The sequence below is a fragment of the Brachyhypopomus gauderio genome, unplaced genomic scaffold, assembly GCF_052324685.1.
Source record: "Brachyhypopomus gauderio isolate BG-103 unplaced genomic scaffold, BGAUD_0.2 sc454, whole genome shotgun sequence".
NCBI lineage: Eukaryota > Metazoa > Chordata > Actinopteri > Gymnotiformes > Hypopomidae > Brachyhypopomus > Brachyhypopomus gauderio.
In genome coordinates this window covers 10001-30000 of record NW_027507275.1, presented here as the reverse complement: position 1 = coordinate 30000, position 20000 = coordinate 10001, and the positions used below count along the sequence as shown (strand labels likewise).

The following is a 20000-nucleotide window of genomic DNA, read 5'->3' as shown; positions in this document are numbered from 1 at the left end:
AAAGCCATGCATGAAAATATCTCAAACACACACACACACACACACACACACACACACACACACACACACACACACACACACACACACACACACACACACACACATACATACACACTTAAACAAGCCTTATAATCTGGGGGTTAAGTTCAGTAAAGGATGACTCATTTGTATCCAGAGAGTAGGACAGTGTTTGAAGACCGGAACTTTAAACCTTCATTCCTGTCTGGCTTTGGTCTCATAGCTGAGTCAGTGTTGACTCTGGGAAGATGGCCGATGTGCTTTTGGTCCACTCCGCACCATGTTTCCTATGCCCGGCCCAGACTGATGAGGGCCTGAATTAGATCACAAGGCTTCCAGCTGTCTCCAATTGAATTATTAAGCGCAGAGAGAAACCAATTCAGGTGCGCCGCAAGCGTATAGACTGGACAAATGGCACCTGTAGCCCTGTGTGTATTAACTGGGACCCTGGGCAGACAGAGCAGTCTGTACAAGGTCACCAGTAAGGTTACTGTATATTTGTGTGTGTGTTTCTTTTTTCAACTGAGTTTGTGTGATAGCGAGGACCAAACAATGAGTGCTGGTCATTTCTCTGACTTTCCTGCGTCTGTTTGGAGACCGACGTGAGCGAAAGCCCGCCTGGAGCCAAAATGCATTATGGCGCTGATCTCACTGTGGCGGAGATGATAAGTTGTGTTTTTTTAAGAGTGGCAGTCTCCTAGCACCACTCAAGGGCAGATGTTTGATAGGGGCGAACTCTCCAACAAAAACCAACAGGAACCCAGCAAGGTTGGCCTTTACACGTTAATGTGCCAGTATGTTTGGCAGAACTTACTAAAGGAGCTTCATCGATCTCATGGAGGCTTCCTGCAGTTGGTGGAATGGGGAGGATTTCTGAAAATGGGTAGACCTTAAGATAAGCTTAGCCTGGTTTTGGAGACCTTGAGCTAAGACCTGGGCATGGTGGGGGGGGGGGGGGGGGGGGGGGGGGCGCAGCTGCAGAAGGGACAGGATTTACTTTAAGGCTCTGTTAAAAGGTAATGCGACTCCCTCTCTCTTCTCAGTGGAGGAGGGGAGAGGTGTCCTGCTTGGTGACCACTTATGGAAAAGCAAGCTCCAAGCTCCTCCCATGGTCTCTCCACGTGCTGCAGAGCAGAAGCACATGGAACGCTGGCTATGTCGTTGTATATGTGGAGGGAATTCACAGAAAGGAGAGAGTGGGGAAAGAGTGAGGGAGAGAGGAGGGGAGAGAGAGAGAGTGGGAGGGGAGGGGGAGAGAGAGGGGGGAGGGGGGGATAATAGCCACCTGGCTTCTCTCAGTCTCAAACTAATGGTTTTTGTCAGGGTTTCAGGTTCCAAGGCCAAAGGCCAAGCTAAACATAATAAACACGATCAATCGTAAATTTTAATCAACCTCCAATTGTTTGTCTTTGGAGTTTAAAACCAGCATGTGGCCTTTCTGCTGATTTACAAGTCAGAGGGAGTGTGTGGAGGAATCAGCTTTTCATGACTGATGAGATCAGACCAAGATGGTGGTTCTGTTTGGAGCTCAGACGCAGTGTTTTCTTGGTAAGTGTGAGCGGGATGGCGGGGCGGTGCTTTCTCCTCCGCGAGCGGGACGGAAGAGGCCCTTCCGTCCTGAGCAAAAGCAGTGGGGGCTCCAGACTGAAGCTCCAGCTTGAAGCTCGCATCCCGCAAATGTAGCTGGATGTGAGGAACGGGGCCCTGCGTGCGTCAGAGCCTTGTTAACACGACGGGCCCTCCGCCGTGGCATACACGCCGTTAATTACACTTGTTCCCCAGCGTGGCGACACGATTCTTGTTTGTCCTTGCCGACGCTTTGGTGTGGCGTAATGACTCGGCCCGGCCACGCTGCCAGCCATTCGTGTTACTGTGTGTTTACATGCACGGCCTGATTCCCGACAAAGATCCAGCTCTTGCAGGTAGCGTGCTCGTGCACATGCACTGCAGTAGTGCAATTAAAGCACTGAAAAGTACATAAACACGTTACTTTAGATTGGTAAAAAATAGCATGTTTTTTCCCCCTCTGTGAAGATCCTGACGTCATTCAAGATCTTAGTTGCAGATTAATAAGTGTGGTTATCTGGGTAACCTCACAGTGGTGTTGTTGCACTGCTGTCACATGCTAGCAGTATTGTTCTAGTTAGGTGTGCACATCTAAAGACCCAACAGAAATCCACTAAAGCAACAGATATGCAATCAAGCCCCAATTAATCAAAGCATCAGGCAGAAAACTTAAGGTGTGACCCAATTGCATACTATGTACTAATACTAGTTTTTGAGTATATGGAATGTAGCAAAAAAAAGTGTCAAGCTTGAGTATACTCAAAAATTTAAGATGCCTCATACGCCATACAGTCTATGAGATGCACACTTAGAATTGGTCAATTTTTGAGTATGGTTTGAATGGATGCTATTATTCCATAATGCAAGCAAAATGGATGAGGAAATACTCACGTCTGGAAAATTTTGGGAAAATGGCAGAAAACATAAGCAGTTCAATGGCGATGGTTACAGTCCAACAAATGTATAAACAATTTGGATTATCCCTTTTGGGTTTTTTTAAGTACAATAATTCAGTATAACCAGTATATATATATATATAAGTTGCTATATTATTAAGAAATCTGAAACACGTTAAAATAAGAATTAAGTTAGCAGTCTTGCTAGTGGTGTTTGGCCTTTCTAGGTAAGCTATGGGAACCTATATAGATTTATTACCCAGCCAACTGACGGCAGCTATATTTATCTATATTTGTAAACAAGGTAGAATATGAAGATTTATTAATTTAATTACACCATTCGTGTTCAGTGTGAATGCAACAATCAAAGTGGGAAAGTTGTTCTGCCACTGCCTGTATTATATATTATTATATTCAGTAAGAATTATGAGGTATATTTTCACATACTGCCTAAAGCTAAAGAAATTAATGTGGCGTTAGCCAACTATAATACGAATATACATTGTACACTCCATCGAGACATTTGTATGTACCGGTGTCGAAATCAGGTAGGCTATTTACAGTACATACAGAACAGCCCACCTGCCAACTGATTGTGTTAGTCATCCCATTCCAACTGAAGTGGCCGTATATCATCGGGAAATTAATATCAGTGCATGCCCCTTATTCTAAAAGCTATCGTTTACTGTCGTAAACTTGTGAAGGCTGTGACAGAAAAAAACACTTTACAAAAAAAAAAAGAACTTAAATTTTACATGTAAACTCAATAAATAAAGCAGTATGAGAAAATGTTTCACTCATTTCCATTTTTTTATTTAAAGTATAAATCCCTATCGACTTCAAGGATATAGCATAGCAGTGTCATAGCAATGCTTCACCATTCCGTTAGTTTGAAATGGAGTAGTACGCTAATATTTTGTGTACTAACCCGGTAACCCAACCTATTAAGATCAGTATGTAGTATATACCTTATAGTGTTAGTGTGCTGCATGCAATTGGGACACACCTTCAGTGTTCTACTTGGCTTGTGGTTGATGTTATCTTAATCCTAATTAAAGAATGCAGTTTAAAGTGTGTACATTATAATTTTGTATTAGAGTACTGGGTAAGATGGGAGTATTTGTGTTACAGGAAACACAAACGTGACATGAGATAGACAGATTTAATGCTTTGAAAATTTAACGTCTCTTTAAAAAAAAACTCGAAAGGCGGTACAGCGGCTGGAGGAAATTGAGCTCTCCTGTTTACCTCAGTGTGACAGCCCTGTCCACCTGAGGCTCCCTCTGCTGACTGTTTAAGTGTGAGTGCGCGTTCAGGACTCTGGGCCGTTAGCGCCTGCAGTTAGCGCATGCTAAAGCCTGGTTTATACTCGACGCGCCGCGAGCGGCGCGAGGGTCCGCGCGGCGAAAATGACGTAATCGCGGTGGCTCCGCCCGGTGCGCGAGGGCCTCGCGCGCTGTCGCGGCGCGAGGTCGTGCACCTCCCGAATTTTGTAACTTCGCGCGCGCGCCGCGCTTCAGCGCGATGGACAAAGTCATGTTTGCCGGGTTCATACACCTATACAAGGTGGAATTAATGCACTTGTACGTCACTTTAAAGGTCCATTTCTATATTTCCCAGCACGTTAAACTTAATTAAGTTAAATATTTATACATATACTCGAAATGAATCGAAATAATTCGCTTTTTTATCACATTAGTTTATGGTTGTTTATTTTCAAAACGCACAATCTTAACGTCTTCACGTTCTCTCATGTTTCGCCCTGGAATTACAAGAGGCTCGTATTTGTTAACGTATCGTTTCGGACAACACTGCAAAGCCATATTTACGTTTGATGCCTGATGTGTATATATACGGTCTCTGGTCAGGTAAAAATGTTCTTTCCCCCGTTTTTGCAGGGGTTTTTTATTCTCCACTGCCACCTATCGCCACCTATCGTTTCGGAGAACACTGCAGCGACGCTCGCGACGTTCGCGAAAGTATAAACGCCTACACCGCTCGCGCAGGGTCGCGCGAGGTGGGCGGAGCCGCGCGCTACGGTCGCTCGCGAAAGTATAAACCAGGCTTAACAACGCTGGTTTATACTTTCGCGAGCGACCGCGCGCACGGGCGGAGCCACCGCGATTACGTCATTTTCGCCGCGCGGACCCTCGCGCCGCTCGCGGCGCGTCGAGTATAAAGCCTGGTTTATACTTTCGCGAGCGACCGTAGCGCGCGGCTCCGCCCACCTCGCGCGACCCTGCGCGAGCGGTGTAGGCGTTTATACTTTCGCGAACGTCGCGAGCGTCGCTGCAGTGTTCTCCGAAACGATAGGTGGCGATAGGTGGCAGTGGAGAATAAAAAACCCCTGCAAAAACGGGGAAAGAACATTTTTACCTGACCAGAGACCGTATATATACACATCAGGCATCAAACGTAAATATGGCTTTGCAGTGTTGTCCGAAACGATACGTTAACAAATACGAGCCTCTTGTAATTCCAGGGCGACACATGAGAGAACGTGAAGACGTTAAGATTGGGCGTTTTGAAAATAAACAACCATAAACTAATGTGATAAAAAAGCGAATTATTTCGATTCATTTCGAGTACATGTATAAATATTTAACTTAATTAAGTTTAACGTGCTGGGAAATATTGAAATTGACCTTTAAAGTGACGTACAAGTGCATTAATTCCACCTTGTATAGGTGTATGAACCCGGCAAACATGACTTTGTCCATCGCGCTGAAGCGCGGCGCGCGCGCGAAGTTACAAAATTCGGGAGGTGCACGACCTCGCGCCGCGACAGCGCGCGAGGCCCTCGCGCACGGGCGGAGCCACCGCGATTACGTCATTTTCGCCGCGCGGACCCTCGCGCCGCTCGCGGCGCGTCGAGTATAAACCAGGCTTTAGTCAGTCTGAGAGCTGACTAAACTAAATGAAGGTCATTCCTGTGCCATTGTGTTGTTAGATATCTGGTGTTCAAAGTGACTCAGTTCTTAGTTCTCAGTTCTTACAGTGTTTAAATGTATCATATTTCTATACAAGGCCACGTACCACCTGAGATCACCGCATAACAGACAAGTGGTAACAAACACTATTGGGCCTCATGTGTGAAGTGGTTAATTGTTTGCATCGAATATTGTTACGACAAAGATGCTGGATACATGGAAATTGTAGCAGAAGCAAACCATTTTCTCGCTGGAAAATTAAACCTGTAGTGTTAGGATTGAGAGTGACTCTAAGATAATCTCCATAGGAGTGGGAAGGAGTAGGCGTTTATCAGTGGGGAAAGCTAAGGCTGCCTTTGTTTCTCTTCTGTGTCATCCTGAAACTCTCAGCTCTCTGTGCACGCTGGCGTCATCTGTTACCCGCGTCAGAGCTGCGCTTAGCGCGAGTGCTGATGCGGTTGCCGTGTGCTGTGGCGTCTCCCTGATCCCTCCCGCAGAAACGGCTGCATCCTGAGCTTGTGAGATGAATGCAGGCTTCCTCGAAGCTCCCGGCCTTTCATGTTTTCGAGAGGCGTGAGGAGTCGCGTCGGGCTAAAGGAGCTGTGGAATGGATCAACTTGCCCGAGAGCTCCTGGACTTTCCCTCTCCTGCTAACATAAACACAGGAGATCTACTCCAAACACACTGACAACAGCATGGCAGCTTGTGCCTCATGCGCACACGTGTGTGTGTGTGTGTGTGTGTGTGTGTGTGTGTGTGTGTGTGTGAGTGTTTCTGCTTGTGCATTCCTGCATATGTAATACCGCAAGGATGTGCAAAACCAACATGCAATTTCCTGCATAATTAATTCCCTTATTGAGTTTGATGTTTCCCTTGCCATAGTCTCAGCTCAGGACTGAGGGGTCAACCGGATTAAAGTAGAATTCTGGGAGTTTCTTAGGGGTCGTTGGCAAAGTTTCAAACTCCACCCCTCACCAGCAACCCCCCCCCCCCCCCCCCCCCCCCACTCTGAATGCAAACAGGTTCTTCAAGGGCTCTGAAATGCCTCATTGTCAGTCTCTCTCTCTCTCTCTCTTTTTCTCCCCTCTCCTCCCTCTTTCCTGTTTCCTGTCTTCCTCACTGTCTGCGAGGTGTGCGTATGTTGACGGTCCCTTGGCCCGGGCCCCATCCTGAGCACCTGGGCAGCAGGCTGTGGTGTTCAGTGAAGCCTGACTGCTTCGCGCCCTGTCACAGGCTCTTGAGAGCGCCGGCGTGCCTCTCTACACCCGCCGGGCTCAGCGTGACAGGCGCGCCGAGGCCCTTGTCCAAACCACGAAAAAGCGTTGCCATGGCTGCCAGACGTGATCCACGCATGCCGCTCGAGGAGCCGGCCACGCTCCAGTTCTCCCGCCTGCACCCTTCATCCCTGACTCCACTCGCTGGTCCACTCGCCCAAGGGGACTACACTAAACTGCTGGCTTATGGGAAAGAATCTTGCAGGCTTACAAATGATACATGTCCTACTAGGCTTTTGGTGTCATTTATGTTCTGTGTTTATTTGTTTTTTGTCCTGCTGAATTGTCACTAAGCAACTTAGCATCAACAACTTGTCATTAATCGCATGGCGATTGAACCTCTGAAGAAGCCGCAGTTTTACCAGACTGATGGAAATGATTTTTCAGTCTGTGATTTAGTGCAGGCAGATATCTGACACTGAAGCGTAAATGCTGAAGGATAGGTGGGTCCTGGTTAGGATGAAGCATTCCAGATAGGCCCAACTTATAATTACTCCACTGTGATGCAGTAGCACACTCGAACATCTGTGAGTAATTGCTGGTGTATTGGAGCTGTGTGGAAGGGTGTGTAGACTGTGGACATTAGGACCAGAGTTGTGGCCTGCTAGACACTCCCCAGTGGTCACTGGTGGTTGAGCACACTGTTTCCTCAAAGAGACACACACACACACACACACACACACACACACACACACACACACACACACACACACACACACTGATTTAGCCTTTCTGCTAAACCAATGTGTGCATATAGCATGCCACCCAAGGCAGCTGGGCCTATACCAGACAAGTGTGATTTTGCTGCCAAATATTTAGATAACCTCTTAGCCAGCAGGAAACAAATAACCTCTGGGTCACAGGGTTTAGAGACGTGTTGGAAAATCCTTCCCAGTGATGAGAAGTATGTGAAGGACTCTCAGTCATTTTGGAGCAACGAAAACCAACCTCAGACCACCGCACAGATTGTTAAAATCCCCTATGCCTCTTAAAACGCCACTAATATGCTAAAACGTCTTTTTTGCCGATGGGTCCATGTTGTTGTACGTTCCTCGTATTCACTCATGTAATACACCCCTTTCCCCATGACTTTGAAAAGCATTAGGCACTCCTCACACCAGAAGGTTAAAACTGTGGCATTGTGGTGGTGTAGAGGTGGTGTGGTGCGGTCCAGATTGAGGGCGGGGCAGACGCTGAAGCAGTGAGGGCCAAAATCATCATCTTCCTCTGCCTGGCGCCTCTCAGGGCTAAATGGGATAAGAGCATTAATTGAATTACAGATGCCTTTGTTCAGTTCCTGGGGTGTCCCCGCCCACCTCTCTAATTCCACCCCCCACCCCCCAAGAAGATGGATTTGGAGCTTGAAGATCTTGACCTCATTTTTGAGACGGGAGAGGCCCCCCCTCCGAACCCCCCATTTCCCTGATGTTAATGTAAAATCAATTGCCCATGATGGGCAGAGGAGTCCTCTTATCAGTCTGAGAGGCGTGGAGAGGCTTGTGAGTGCGCCCCCCCCCCCCCCCCCCCCACACACACACACACACACACACACACACACACACTCACACACACACACACACACACACACACACACACACACATACACACACACACACACACACACACACACACACACACACTCACACACACACACACACACACACACACACACACACACACACACACACACACACACACATACACACACACATACACACCCAGCTCTACTGTTGTCGTTATTCTGCTCTCAACACGCTGGAAACCGGAACAAAAAATCCCTCCTTCAGACGCAGATAACCCTCCGTGCGCCGCGGGGTGCGGAGAGTTGCCGAGGGCAACGCGATTCGACAGATCTGCGGTAGAGCAGCGGAGACGACCCGCTCGTCCGTCTCCGTGCGGCGTGTGTGTGCGTCTGAGTCTGCCTCCAACACCTGCCTCATCTCACTCATCTCCAGCCTTTAAAAAAGACCCTCCCCACCCCACATCCCCACGCCGCTTCTCCCAGCGTCTGCTGCCTAATGCTAACAAATGTTAAGAAAATGCTGTGTTTAATTGGAACACAGTCTACTAGGTGCCATTATATGTAATAGCAATATTTGCTAGTGATCTTAACTTGACCGAAATGTGACCTGTTGCAGAGGAGTAAATAGAATTGATTTGGACTCCGACTGACTCAGTGCTGGTTAGCTGTGTTTTGAGAATACTTCCCTGATTATAATTGCATATAAGGGTGAAAATGTAGGATTACATCGTGTTGGTTTAAAAGGGGGATTTTTTGTTACATACCCACAGTAAAATAACAAGCCTTGAGCTGTGAATCATTCTGCTGATCCTATAAAAACATAAGCCTTCCAATGGATTAAATTAAAACTGATTTTATAATGTGATCACATATTTTCTGCCTTTTGCCATCATTTTGTACATATTTGACTGTCTGATCTGTTTATTTTGTCTGTTCCTGTTATCTATGGTGTGGATGTGTCCTCTCAGAAGGCTACACGTGAGCTATATGCGGGTTACATGTGAGCTACACGTGTGCATGTCAAGGGAAAATGGACCAGAAATAACTGCATTGCTTCAACATGCCTAGATGTCAGATACAGATTCATGGGTCCAGCAGTTTTAGGTGCTGCTGGTACATGTGTAATTCTTGCATGTCACATGTTCACACAGCCTGATTACGTTGCCTGAGCATTCGGGTTCTGTAAACCTTGTTTTCTCTAAATAGTGCTGCACAATCCAATTTCCCCCCTGCGATACATCCCTCCATCCTGCTCCCCTCCATCACTCTCCCTCCATCACCATGTCTCTATTGTGTGGATTGCGCTCCTCCATCCCCCTCTGACTCTCTCGCTTTGTCTGCTCCTCCGTCTGCCTGATGAATGGAGCTGTCCTGGAGATGGTCCACGCAGCCGTCCGGCCGGGACGCAGGCTGCAAGGACAGGGTCATGGCGTTCTCCCTTAATCCCCACAGCAGGACGCCCCTCCCCAACACACGCCTTCATCTCCTGTCTTTAATTCATTCATGCAGGCATTACACATTTCATAAATCACTTTAATCTTCTCTCAGTTTGAGAAAGTCTCTATGGTATGAAAAGACATTGCTGGGGGGGGGTCACGTTATGTGTCCTGTGTATGTCCTGACACCCCACACAGCCCCACCACCCCCCCCACCACGTGTTCCAGTCCTTATCATTTAATCAAAAGAAATCCTCTCGTGCGAGTGTGTATCAGGACACATGCCATCAGCACACATTCAGGAAGGATCCTGCACTTTAGAACCTGGACATTAAGACCCCGCGCTGCATTTAGGTGAAATACAGAACTGCAGGCTTTCATGGCCTTGCTATTGTAGAAACAAACTCATAATTTGATCATGAGAAGCAATAAAAAAAGGAAGGACATCTTTCAGTGAAAGAGAGCGAGCGAGGGATGGAGTTGGAGGGTGAATGAAGAAGAAAATGAACCCAGCTCCACTTAAGGAACTCCTTTCATTCAACCCTTGAATCAGAGCTCAGAGGAGGGCTTCAAAATCACTAAGAAACAAGCGTCCCAGTGAGCAAAAGAATGCTCTCCTCCCACTACCCGACATCTCTCCTCTTTCTCCTCTCTCCTCTCCCGATCGATGAGGGAAGAAATTGGGCAACGATCAACCCTGCTGGGTCGCAGGACACCCACAGCGCCCCCACCAGGTCTGTGTGGTGCAGTGATTAATAGACAGATTACCAGGCCAGTGGTATCTTTCGAGCGTCAGGAAAGCCAGCAATTGGGAAGGTGATATTTAACTAAATTTCAATTGCCCTCATCCATTGCATTTGCTGTTCAATCAATCAATCAATCAAAGTTTAATGGTATAGCGCTTTTCACAACACATGTTGTCACAAAGCTCTTTACAGGATTTAAAAGGTTAACAATACTATGGGTCCAGAACCCTAATGAGCAAGCCAAAGGCGACAGTGGCGAGGAAAAACTCCTGTTGTGTGGCGGTCCAGAGGGCAGTACCCAGCTTCTCAGAGAGAACCATCAAAACGTTCTGGAACCATCTGAGGGACGGACCAGAGTTTCTGAAGCAAGGTCTCGCACTGCTCTGCGTCCAGTGTGTCAGCATAATGCAGCTTCGAAAGCTAAAGAACTCGTGTGATGAAAACAAGAGTTTTGTTTTTTTTTTTCCAGTCTGAAGACATGTTGACAGCATGGAAATATTTTCCGTTTTTACAGGTTGCACTGGTACCGTGTTTTACCATTTCCCAAATATAAATGGTGTCCCGCCAGCGCGTGGGCCGTTCGGCTTCCATATCCACGTACCCCGCAAGCAAGCCAGACGCGGGACTGGCTGACCCCAGTTTCTATAAACAGCACCCAAGCTGGAGGAGGTCTGGTGGTTTTATTGTGGTTGGAGTTGCCTCTGGCTTCTGTCGCGATAGCAGTCTATTTTATTTCTCTTGCCCACGCTGCAGTGGGAACTCTTCGCTGCTTTGACTCGTCCTAAGCACAGGATGCTCGTGCCAGGCGCGGGTTGACGTGTCCGCCACTGAAATGAGTTCCAGCCCTGCAGTCGTGCCGCTAAACCCCCCACCCCCCCGAATGGAGGTTTGACGAGCGAGAGGCATGTGCGTGAAGGCGGGCGACCCCAGAGAGGGCATCTGCGTCAGGAAGAGTCTCTCAAATGAGCCATGAAGGACATGCAGGAAGCATGTGGCTGATCTGCTCCGCCCCGCGCTGCTACGCTAGTCTCCGGGACGCCCTCTGTCGCTAACCCAGCGTTTCGCGAGGCTTGTGTAACCGTGACCTCCACGGGAGGCGGAACCGTAGGCAGTATATTAATGGCCGTGCTACAGGTGCAGCTGCGGGATTTGGTTAGCGATCCGTTCGGTCCCACCCAGCGGCAGAGACGAATGCAGATGGCGGCTGGTGGAGATGAAACGATGCGATACGCCGTCGCGTCGTGAGCTGCGCGGCCGGCGGCTGGCAAACGCCAGGCTACAGCTGGTGGTGCGTGCATTGACAAACGGCGGGCAGAGTCCGTCACGTTCCGGAACCTTCTGTCCCTGCTGGTGGTTGACTCACGCGCTCCGACTTGGCCGGCGACTTGCGACACCCAATATGGCAGCCTTCGACTAATTGATGCCACCTTGTCAACACTAATTACTGCGACTGTGGCTACGAGGAGGCAGCTAATTAACAGGCTAACGGTGTTTGTCACTTTTGGTCCGACCTGGATATTTAAGGAGGTCCAAGCTTGATGGGTGTGACGTTTGCCACAGCCGCCAACCAACGCCTCAAACCCCTCCCCCACCATCCGCTGTACTTCCAGTTCCCCCGCCCCTTCCGTTTGGCCCCACCCCCTGTCTGGATCTGGGCTCTGAGGCAGACTCCTCAGGCTCTCATTGCCGGGTCTTGTCACTTTTCCGTCAGCGCTGATGAGGACGCGGGTGTGCGGAACGCCTGCCTGTCCCTCCCGCTAGCGGAAGGGTAAATAGGTGAGCACTGCCATTCCTGCTGCACTTGGTTTGTTCACCCCCCCCTCCCCCCACACGTGCGCCCCACTCCACCCCCCCACTCCTCCCACCCATGCCACCAGCTCTCTTTCTCTCTCTCTCTCTCGCATTCTCACTCTGCCTTTTATTTATTTAGTTATTTTTTATATTTTGCTCTATCACTTCAAAGATGTTTTGAATTTGACATTTTTGGAGCATGTTTTTACTGAACGTGTGCAGTACTCTAATTATTAGTGTGAGGAAACAGAGAAGATGCTAATGATGAAGCAGTGGGGAGCTTGTGTGTGTGTGTGTGTGTGTGTGTGTGTGTGTGTGTGTGTGTGTGTGTGTGTGTGTGTGTGTGTGTGTGTGTGTGTGTGTGAGTGAGTGTGTGAGTGAGTGTGCGTTTGCTTATATACGTGTGTGTTTGATTTTGCATGTATGCGTGCATGCCTCTGTGTGTGTGTCTGTGTTTTTGTTTGTAGGGATATAGTGCCATTAAAATGTAATTGATTTTTTATTTTTCATCTGATCATAAGCAGCAAACTGGATCCAGGCTGCCTGAGTGCGTGTGCTTGCGTGCGTGTGCTTGCGTGCGTGTGCTTGCATGCGTGCGTGTGTGTGTGTGTGCGCGTGTGTGTGTGTGTGTGTGTGTGTGTGTGTGTGTGTGTTGCCTTCACAAGCTCCTTCAGATCTTCATTTCTGGGTCAGCCAAAGCAATTGGCACATGAGTGAGAATATTGCAGAACCCCACATCAGACAGTCGAGTGTGGAGAAAACGACGCAGCGACAAGAAACGTCGCCTCCACACCTCCCCCCCACACCCACCTCCCCACTAACACCTAGTTTAAAACCCAGCACTTGTGCCTCAGGATTCAGGCAAGGTCAGAACCATACAGTTCTTCAAATCCTCTTTCTTTCCTCTTCAGATACGAGTGGATGGCATTCCTCCACCTTCCCAGAATGCCTTGCTGTATGAGAAAGTCATGGTCGTGGAGGGGAACCCGATTCTGCGCGACATGGTCTTCAGTCCCGATTACCAGTACATCTACCTGCTGAGTGACAAACAGGTAACAGCTGTTCTGTGTTGATGGTATACACACTGTATTTGCTTAACGTGGGGGTGATACTGTACAGTAGTGCGTGAGTGTGTGTCATTTATGATCACATATCCTGTAGTGTTCCGCCTCTGAGATCTATGCAGACAAGGACGTTACGAAAGCGTAACTCTGGTGTCCTGGACTGTCTCCTTCATTCTGAGCTGTGCACACACAATGTGCACACAAGAACACTTGTTCTGCACCGATGAAGACCTCTCATGCAAGAATAAAGAGACGTCTGTCAGGTGGAATTGACTCCAAGCTGAGACCTCACCATCCTGCCCCTCCCCCATTGGCCCCACCCCTGGCCCCTCCCCCTACCCCTCCTCTCCATTCTGTGCTTTGTTGGAGAGCCACAACCGGAATCTCAGATATGTTTTAACATCTGCACTGCAGGAAGACAGAATATGAACTACTAGCTGCCGTGTGAATGGGAGTCCCAGCTGGTGGGCTTTATAAGGTCTGTAGGGGGGGGAAACGTCTCCACCCAGAGGCTGGTGCAGTGGAGGCCCCTCTCTCCACCCTCTCTCCACCCTCTCTCCACCCTCATGTACAGCTGGAGGAGGAGGAGGCCTACACAGAAGATCCTCTACAGTGGAGAAAGACACTCGGCACACTACAGCTGCAGAAAGAATGACACCCTATTTCTCTCTCTCTTCCTTTTCTATTTCCTCTCTCGCTCACTCTCTCTCTCTCTCTATCTCTCTCTATCTCTCTCTCACTCTTTTGCTCTGTGTTTCTTGTCGAAACCTTCCTCTCGATGCTCGTTTGAGGCCCTGGAGGAATGCAGAGACGTGCTGAAATTGCTCTCTTTGTGCATGTTTCTGAAAGCGCGGGCTGAGAGACACACAGACGTGGCCTCTGCATTCAGACGCTGGGGAATCGAGTGGCAGCTTCTCGAGAAAGCACCCCTCTGTCTCCGCCTCTGTCTCCGCCTCTGCCTCTGTCTCCGCCTCTGTCTCCGCCTCTGCAAAGGCCTAACCTGTAAAGGCTGGTCCCAGCAAGCCAATGATACTCTAGGGCCTCTACCACTCATGCTGTCCCCGGGCAGTAGAACAGGGCATGTAGGCACTCCAGTGGGGCATGTAGGCACTCCAGTGGGGCATGTAGGCACTCACAGTGGGGCATGTAGTCACCCCCCTGGGGCATGTAGGCACTCCCAGTGGGGCATGTAGGCACTCCAGTGGGGCATGTAGGCACTCCAGTGGGGCATGTAGTCACCCCCCTGGGGCATGTAGGCACTCCCAGTGGGGCATGTAGGCACTCCAGTGGGGCATGTAGGCACTCCAGTGGGGCATGTAGTCACCCCCCTGGGGCATGTAGGCACTCCCAGTGGGGTATGTAGATGGTCACAGTGGGGCATATAGGCAGTTGCAGGAGAGAATTTTGGCTCGAGTATGTAGGGTGGGGTGGTCACTGGGAAGGCAGTGTAACCTGACCACTCTCAATGCTCTGCTCACTGGGCGTGGACCAGCGATGTTCACGCCGCCCGAGCCTTTCAGGCCACCCTGCTCATGCCAGGCCTGTTAGCACCGATCAGGAGGAGACGTCTGTCTCCCCACCACTGTCTCCAAAACTGGAGTCAGTCGTGCAGAAAAGTTCCCCAGTCAGCTCCGGATATTGGCACTGGGGTGAGGAACTGCTGAGGACACCGTGCGTGTTAAAGCTGGCATCAACCGGGATCGATGGGAGCTGATTAAAAGCTTCTTTATGGGCAGATCATGGCGGCCGCCCTTAAACGCCGTCTAAGCGTGCTAATACAGGCCCGATTCAGCCTTGTTTCGAAAAACGTTGCTCGCTTGTGGAGGTCACTGAGTCAGACCCGCCCTCTCTGCTAGCACACGCCGACTGAAAGTGGCGCCGAATCCAGACCGTCTCCTCCTAGCACCTGTACTTCCTGTTTGTTGGCCTGATAGTGAACGAGGTGTTTGTCACCCGTGTGCTGGCGTGCGATCGCTCTTCCCTCAGCCCCGCGCCGACCAGCGGGTGTCTCACGGCATCGTCCGCGTCCTCACGTCCTGACCGCTGTGGGCTTCTGCTCACGTTTCCCCGTGGACTGCCGTGGAGGTCTCCCGTGGAAACGCAGGGCAGAAGGATGACGGCTCGTTGTGAAATATGAAATAGGAAGTATATGAAATATGAAGCACGAGGCAGGGAGTCAATAATTGATGCCCCACGTTGACCACCCCTGCAGGCACATTTGAATATTTCATTAGCGGCAGGTGAACAGGTAGGTCAAAGGGCGCATTTGCTCACAAAACGGCCGGCCGAGGCACCGGGTCTGCGGACGTGTTTCAATTATGGCCAATAAATGCCAAGGGTGGGAGCCGCTGTTTACAATTTCACTGCCATCGCAGAGTACAGAGCGCATCCAGAACTGGAGGTTCAGAACTCCTCAGAGTGTGCAGGGTGCTGGTTTCTCCCAATGGACACAAGGGGGGGGGGGGCATCAGACACGCTTGCCCTGGAACCAGCAGATTATAAGCCAGATTATAAATCGGTGTCTTCAAGTGATGCTGCATAGCAGAATAAATTAACATGGAGCACAAACATGCTACACCTCACCCACCCTCAGTCACACACTCACACAAGTGTACACGCAAATGCTCACACTCTCACACTTACGTACGTTAACACACACACACACACACACACACACACACAAGTGTACACGCACATGCTCACACTCACGCTTACGTACGTTCACACACACGTGCGCACACATCCTGACACTCCCTCTCTCCCCCTGCCCCCCCCCCCCCCCCCTCTCTATCTTGGTTTTTCTCCATCTCTGTCTCTTTTTCTTACACACTCCCACACACACTCGCTCACTCACATGGAGCGACGTGCAGCTCCGTGCCAGAGAAGCAGAGCTTCTTTTGGGTGGGGTTGTTTATCCCCTCCTCTTCTGGGTGGGGTTGTGTATCCCCTCCTCTTTTGGGTGGGGTTGTTTATCCCCTCCTCTTTTGGGTGGGGTTGTTTATCCCCTCCTCTTCTGGGTGGGGTTGTGTATCCCCTCCTCTTTTGGGTGGGGTTGTTTATCCCCTCCTCTGGATGTTCTGGCTGCTGTGTCTAATCTTGGCCTTGATCAAAGGAGAGAAGTAGGACTTTCAGAGCTGTGGTGCTAAAGCCCCAGCAGAAAAACACATGATTCTCCCTCAGCATCCTGCAGGGATGTTCCACACTGATACTATACCCACCACACACAGCCTTACTTCAATAACCTTATTCTAGTATTAGCTAGAGGCCTGATTGGCCTGTTGAAAAACTGTCTATGGCAGTGGTTCCCAAAGTGGGGGGCGCGCCCCCTAGGTGGGGCGCGGAGCTATTGCAGGGGGGGCGCGGAGCTTGGAAATAAAACGTGCACATATGTCAATATTAGGGATGCACCGATTCCGATATTAATATCTGAAAAAATTCTAGATCGGGTATCAGTAACAATGTGACCGATCCATAAAAACAGATGTATTCAGTCTTTAATTCTATGCTTGTAACTCTTTTCGGAGTTAGTTCAACCTTAAATATCCACTCTGTCCCGGATAGAAGTGAACTTGGACAGTTACCAGGCGAGTGAAACACGAAGCACACAGAGGAGAGGTGAATCGCTGACTCGTACTCGCGCTGGTGGTATTCCACTTAGTCCGTTTATTTGTTTATATATACCAAAATAAACCTGGGCTCCAAAATATTCTCATCTACTAAAGGGGGGCACAGCAGAAAAAGTTTGGGAACCACTGGTCTATGGCATATGGTTGAGAAGAAAACAGGCTAATTGGCTGATCTGTGATTGGTCTCTCCCGGAGGCTCCGCCCATACAGATGATATGTCTTCCCTTCCCTACACGTGTTTACGTAACCTAGGTGTTTACGATCTGACATCGCCAGCTTTGTTGGTGTGTGGGAGAACACCTTGAAATGAAGCTAATGACCTTTCAGTAATTATTACTGCAAACACGTTGATAAACGGCGTTTGTCCAGCATAGATCCGACAACTGTTTACCGGGCCTGCTACCAGCACACACCACCACTGATCAAATCATCATTATTCAGACAGATACAAGTTTGTGCCTACGCACACGCGCGTGCACACACACACGCGTGCACACACACACACACACACACACACACACACACACACACACACACCCCACTGGTAGCTTATAGCATAGAAACATCATCAGTAATAGCCTTTTTCAAACATGTACTAGGATGGGAGGTGATGGTGATAATGGCACACTCCATCTCTTCCCCGCCATCCTTTCGAGTGTCATGGCTGTGCCTCGCCTCCCCCACTCCTTATATAAGCGTACGTTCAGATGGGCGTTTGGCTCGGCGCCCACGTGCATTTTCAAATTCAAAGTTACAGCAGTTCCTCCCCGTTAAAATGGTGCAAACTGTAGCTGGTTTCAGACTTGACGCTCTGTACCAACTCCTCTCCAACTCTTCTCCAACTCTTCCTCATACCGTGGTGTAGTGGGGTTCCACCTGGACAGACACAGAAACGAATTAAATGTGCCGTATTTGTCAATTGTGATTTTTTTTTTCACCGCAATCAAAATTTGTCCTCCGCATTTACCCATCTGTGCAATTAGAACACACACACACAAATACACACACTAGTGATTACTAGGGAGCTGTGGTGCACACGTGCCCAGAGCGGTGGGCAGCCCTAGGCCGACACCCGGGGAGCAGTTGGGGTTAGGTGCCTTGCTCAAGGGCACCTCAGTCATGGGCCCAGGTCTGGGAATCAAACCCATGACCCTCCGGTCACAAAACCAGTTCCCTACTGTGTTAGAAATTCTGAAACTCCACGCTGCTCTGTCTTGATTAGTGTTTGCTGTGTTCTCCAACACCTCCTTCTGCCACTCACTGGAGGCATGTGAAACCCCCCCCAACACTGTTGTCTGGGTCCTGTGCAAGACTAGACTGTATTGCAAGATTGCAAAGTGCAATCTTCTTATTGTCTCCACTCTAGATAGAAGGTCATTTTCTCAGTGTTGACTTTGCACAGTAACGACCGCTGACCGCATTAGCAGCCTCTGGGCATCGGCTTGAGCCTCTCGGTTAGAGCAGCTGGGCTCTGCACCAAGGGCCCTGCAACTCCACCCAGGAAACCCCACGGCGGGCAGGCTAGTTCCTGCACCCAAACAACAGGGTCCTTCATTCGATTAACAGCGATAGGGGACCGCTCCCACTAAAAGTGCCCAGCAGGCCGGAATGCCCGTCAGGTTTGTGGTCAGCCTGTTCAGCTGAAGGTAGAAGTGTAAAGGGGTACTTAAAAAGAGCTTAGCACGATAAGATCAGCTCCCAGAAGGCACCTGTGCAGAAATAAAGCCAGCTTTGAAAAAAAATGGCCCAGTGTACTCTAGTGTGTACGCTCGGGTGGTAAAATCAAAGGTGGTTGGGGGAGGGGTGACGAGGGCAGTGACGGTGCTGTTTCAGTGAGTGGGGTTGCACATTGGGCTTCTGAGACTGTACACGCCGGAACACACCGGAACACACCGGAACGCACGGAACAGAGCAAGCTGGCTAGATATCAGCCAAAACATTATGTGTATGACACATGCACAAGAACTAAACCTTTTGTCCTTTAGTGGTTTAGAATTATTGAATTCAAGCAGATTGAGTTTTTTTTTTTGTAAATTTAATATGTATGTTTGTTTGTGTGTGTGTATATGATATGTATGTGTTTATTTAATGTCCTGAATTGCCACAAGAACAAGCATGTGTGTGTATTTTCGCCTCTGTGGTGATGTCCTGTAAGACATGGTAAGACATGCTTTGCTGTGCTCCGCAGGTGAGCCGTCTCCCGGTGGAGAGCTGTTCTCAGTACAGGACCTGCAGGAGCTGTCTGGGCTCTGGGGACCCACACTGTGGTTGGTGTGTCCTCTACAACAAGTAAGTCCCTCTGTTTCCACCACAGACACTACGCTGATGCTGGAATTGGCAGTTAAATTACACGTTTGCCGATGTGCTGAATTTCTTGTATACCCATACATGGACATGCGATAGCATCATCCGACCGATGATGCTTTCAGTTCCTGGAAAATATGTTTAGTTACGGCAAGTCTAAGAAGGTGTCAGTGATGTCAGTCTGCATCTTTCTTCCCATACAACACGCAGGCACTCCAGAAATTCAACAGTGCCCTTTGCTCCTTGATTCCAGGTTGCTAGTCCTATAGGTCCTCAGTCATGAGCAATGACTACAGAGGGCTGAGCAGGGTGCGGAAGTGTGTGTGTGTGTGTGCTGTGTGTTGTCTTGGGTACAGCCTGCGTTGTTTAAAGCTGTAGCATGTGCAGGGGTCCGGCCTATGAAAACCACCCATGATTCCTCACGGAGCTCAGTAGCCAATCAGCATGCCACGTTGGCGACAGCTTATTCGTGCTGCCATGCCAACGCATGGGAAATGACAGGTGGCGGCACCCCTGCGCATGTTCTGTTGCCCTTTTACGTACAATGGGCCGGGGCTTCGGAGTAAAGGGGGAGGAGCTGTGTCTGGCTCTTGGGCGCCCCCCCATGGTCCTGGCGTGGCGGCCCAACCTTGGCAGGGGCGCCGTCGGTGGTGGTGGCACCAGCACGTCTGTGGGTGGAGCAGCATGTGCCCTAATTCATGGAGTGAGAACTGGAGAGATGGAGGAGGCTCAAACGCAAACGAGTGTGTGTGTGTGTGTGTGTGAGTGTGTGTGTGTGTGTGTGTGTGTGTGTGTGTGTGTGTGTGTGTGTGTGTGTGTGTGTGTGT

At 49.5% G+C, this 20000-nt stretch overlaps 1 protein-coding gene across 1 annotated transcript in view; it reads left to right on the top strand.

Annotated features, from left to right (window-relative positions):
• The window catches only part of LOC143506320 (plexin A3-like), a 55041-nt gene that overhangs the window by 25522 nt on the left and 9519 nt on the right, over positions 1-20000 (top strand). Inside the window, exons 4-5 of the mRNA XM_076996293.1 lie at positions 13091-13231; positions 19058-19158. Of these exons, the coding sequence (XP_076852408.1) occupies positions 13091-13231; positions 19058-19158 (242 nt within the window). The remainder of the gene's footprint in view (positions 1-13090; positions 13232-19057; positions 19159-20000) is intronic.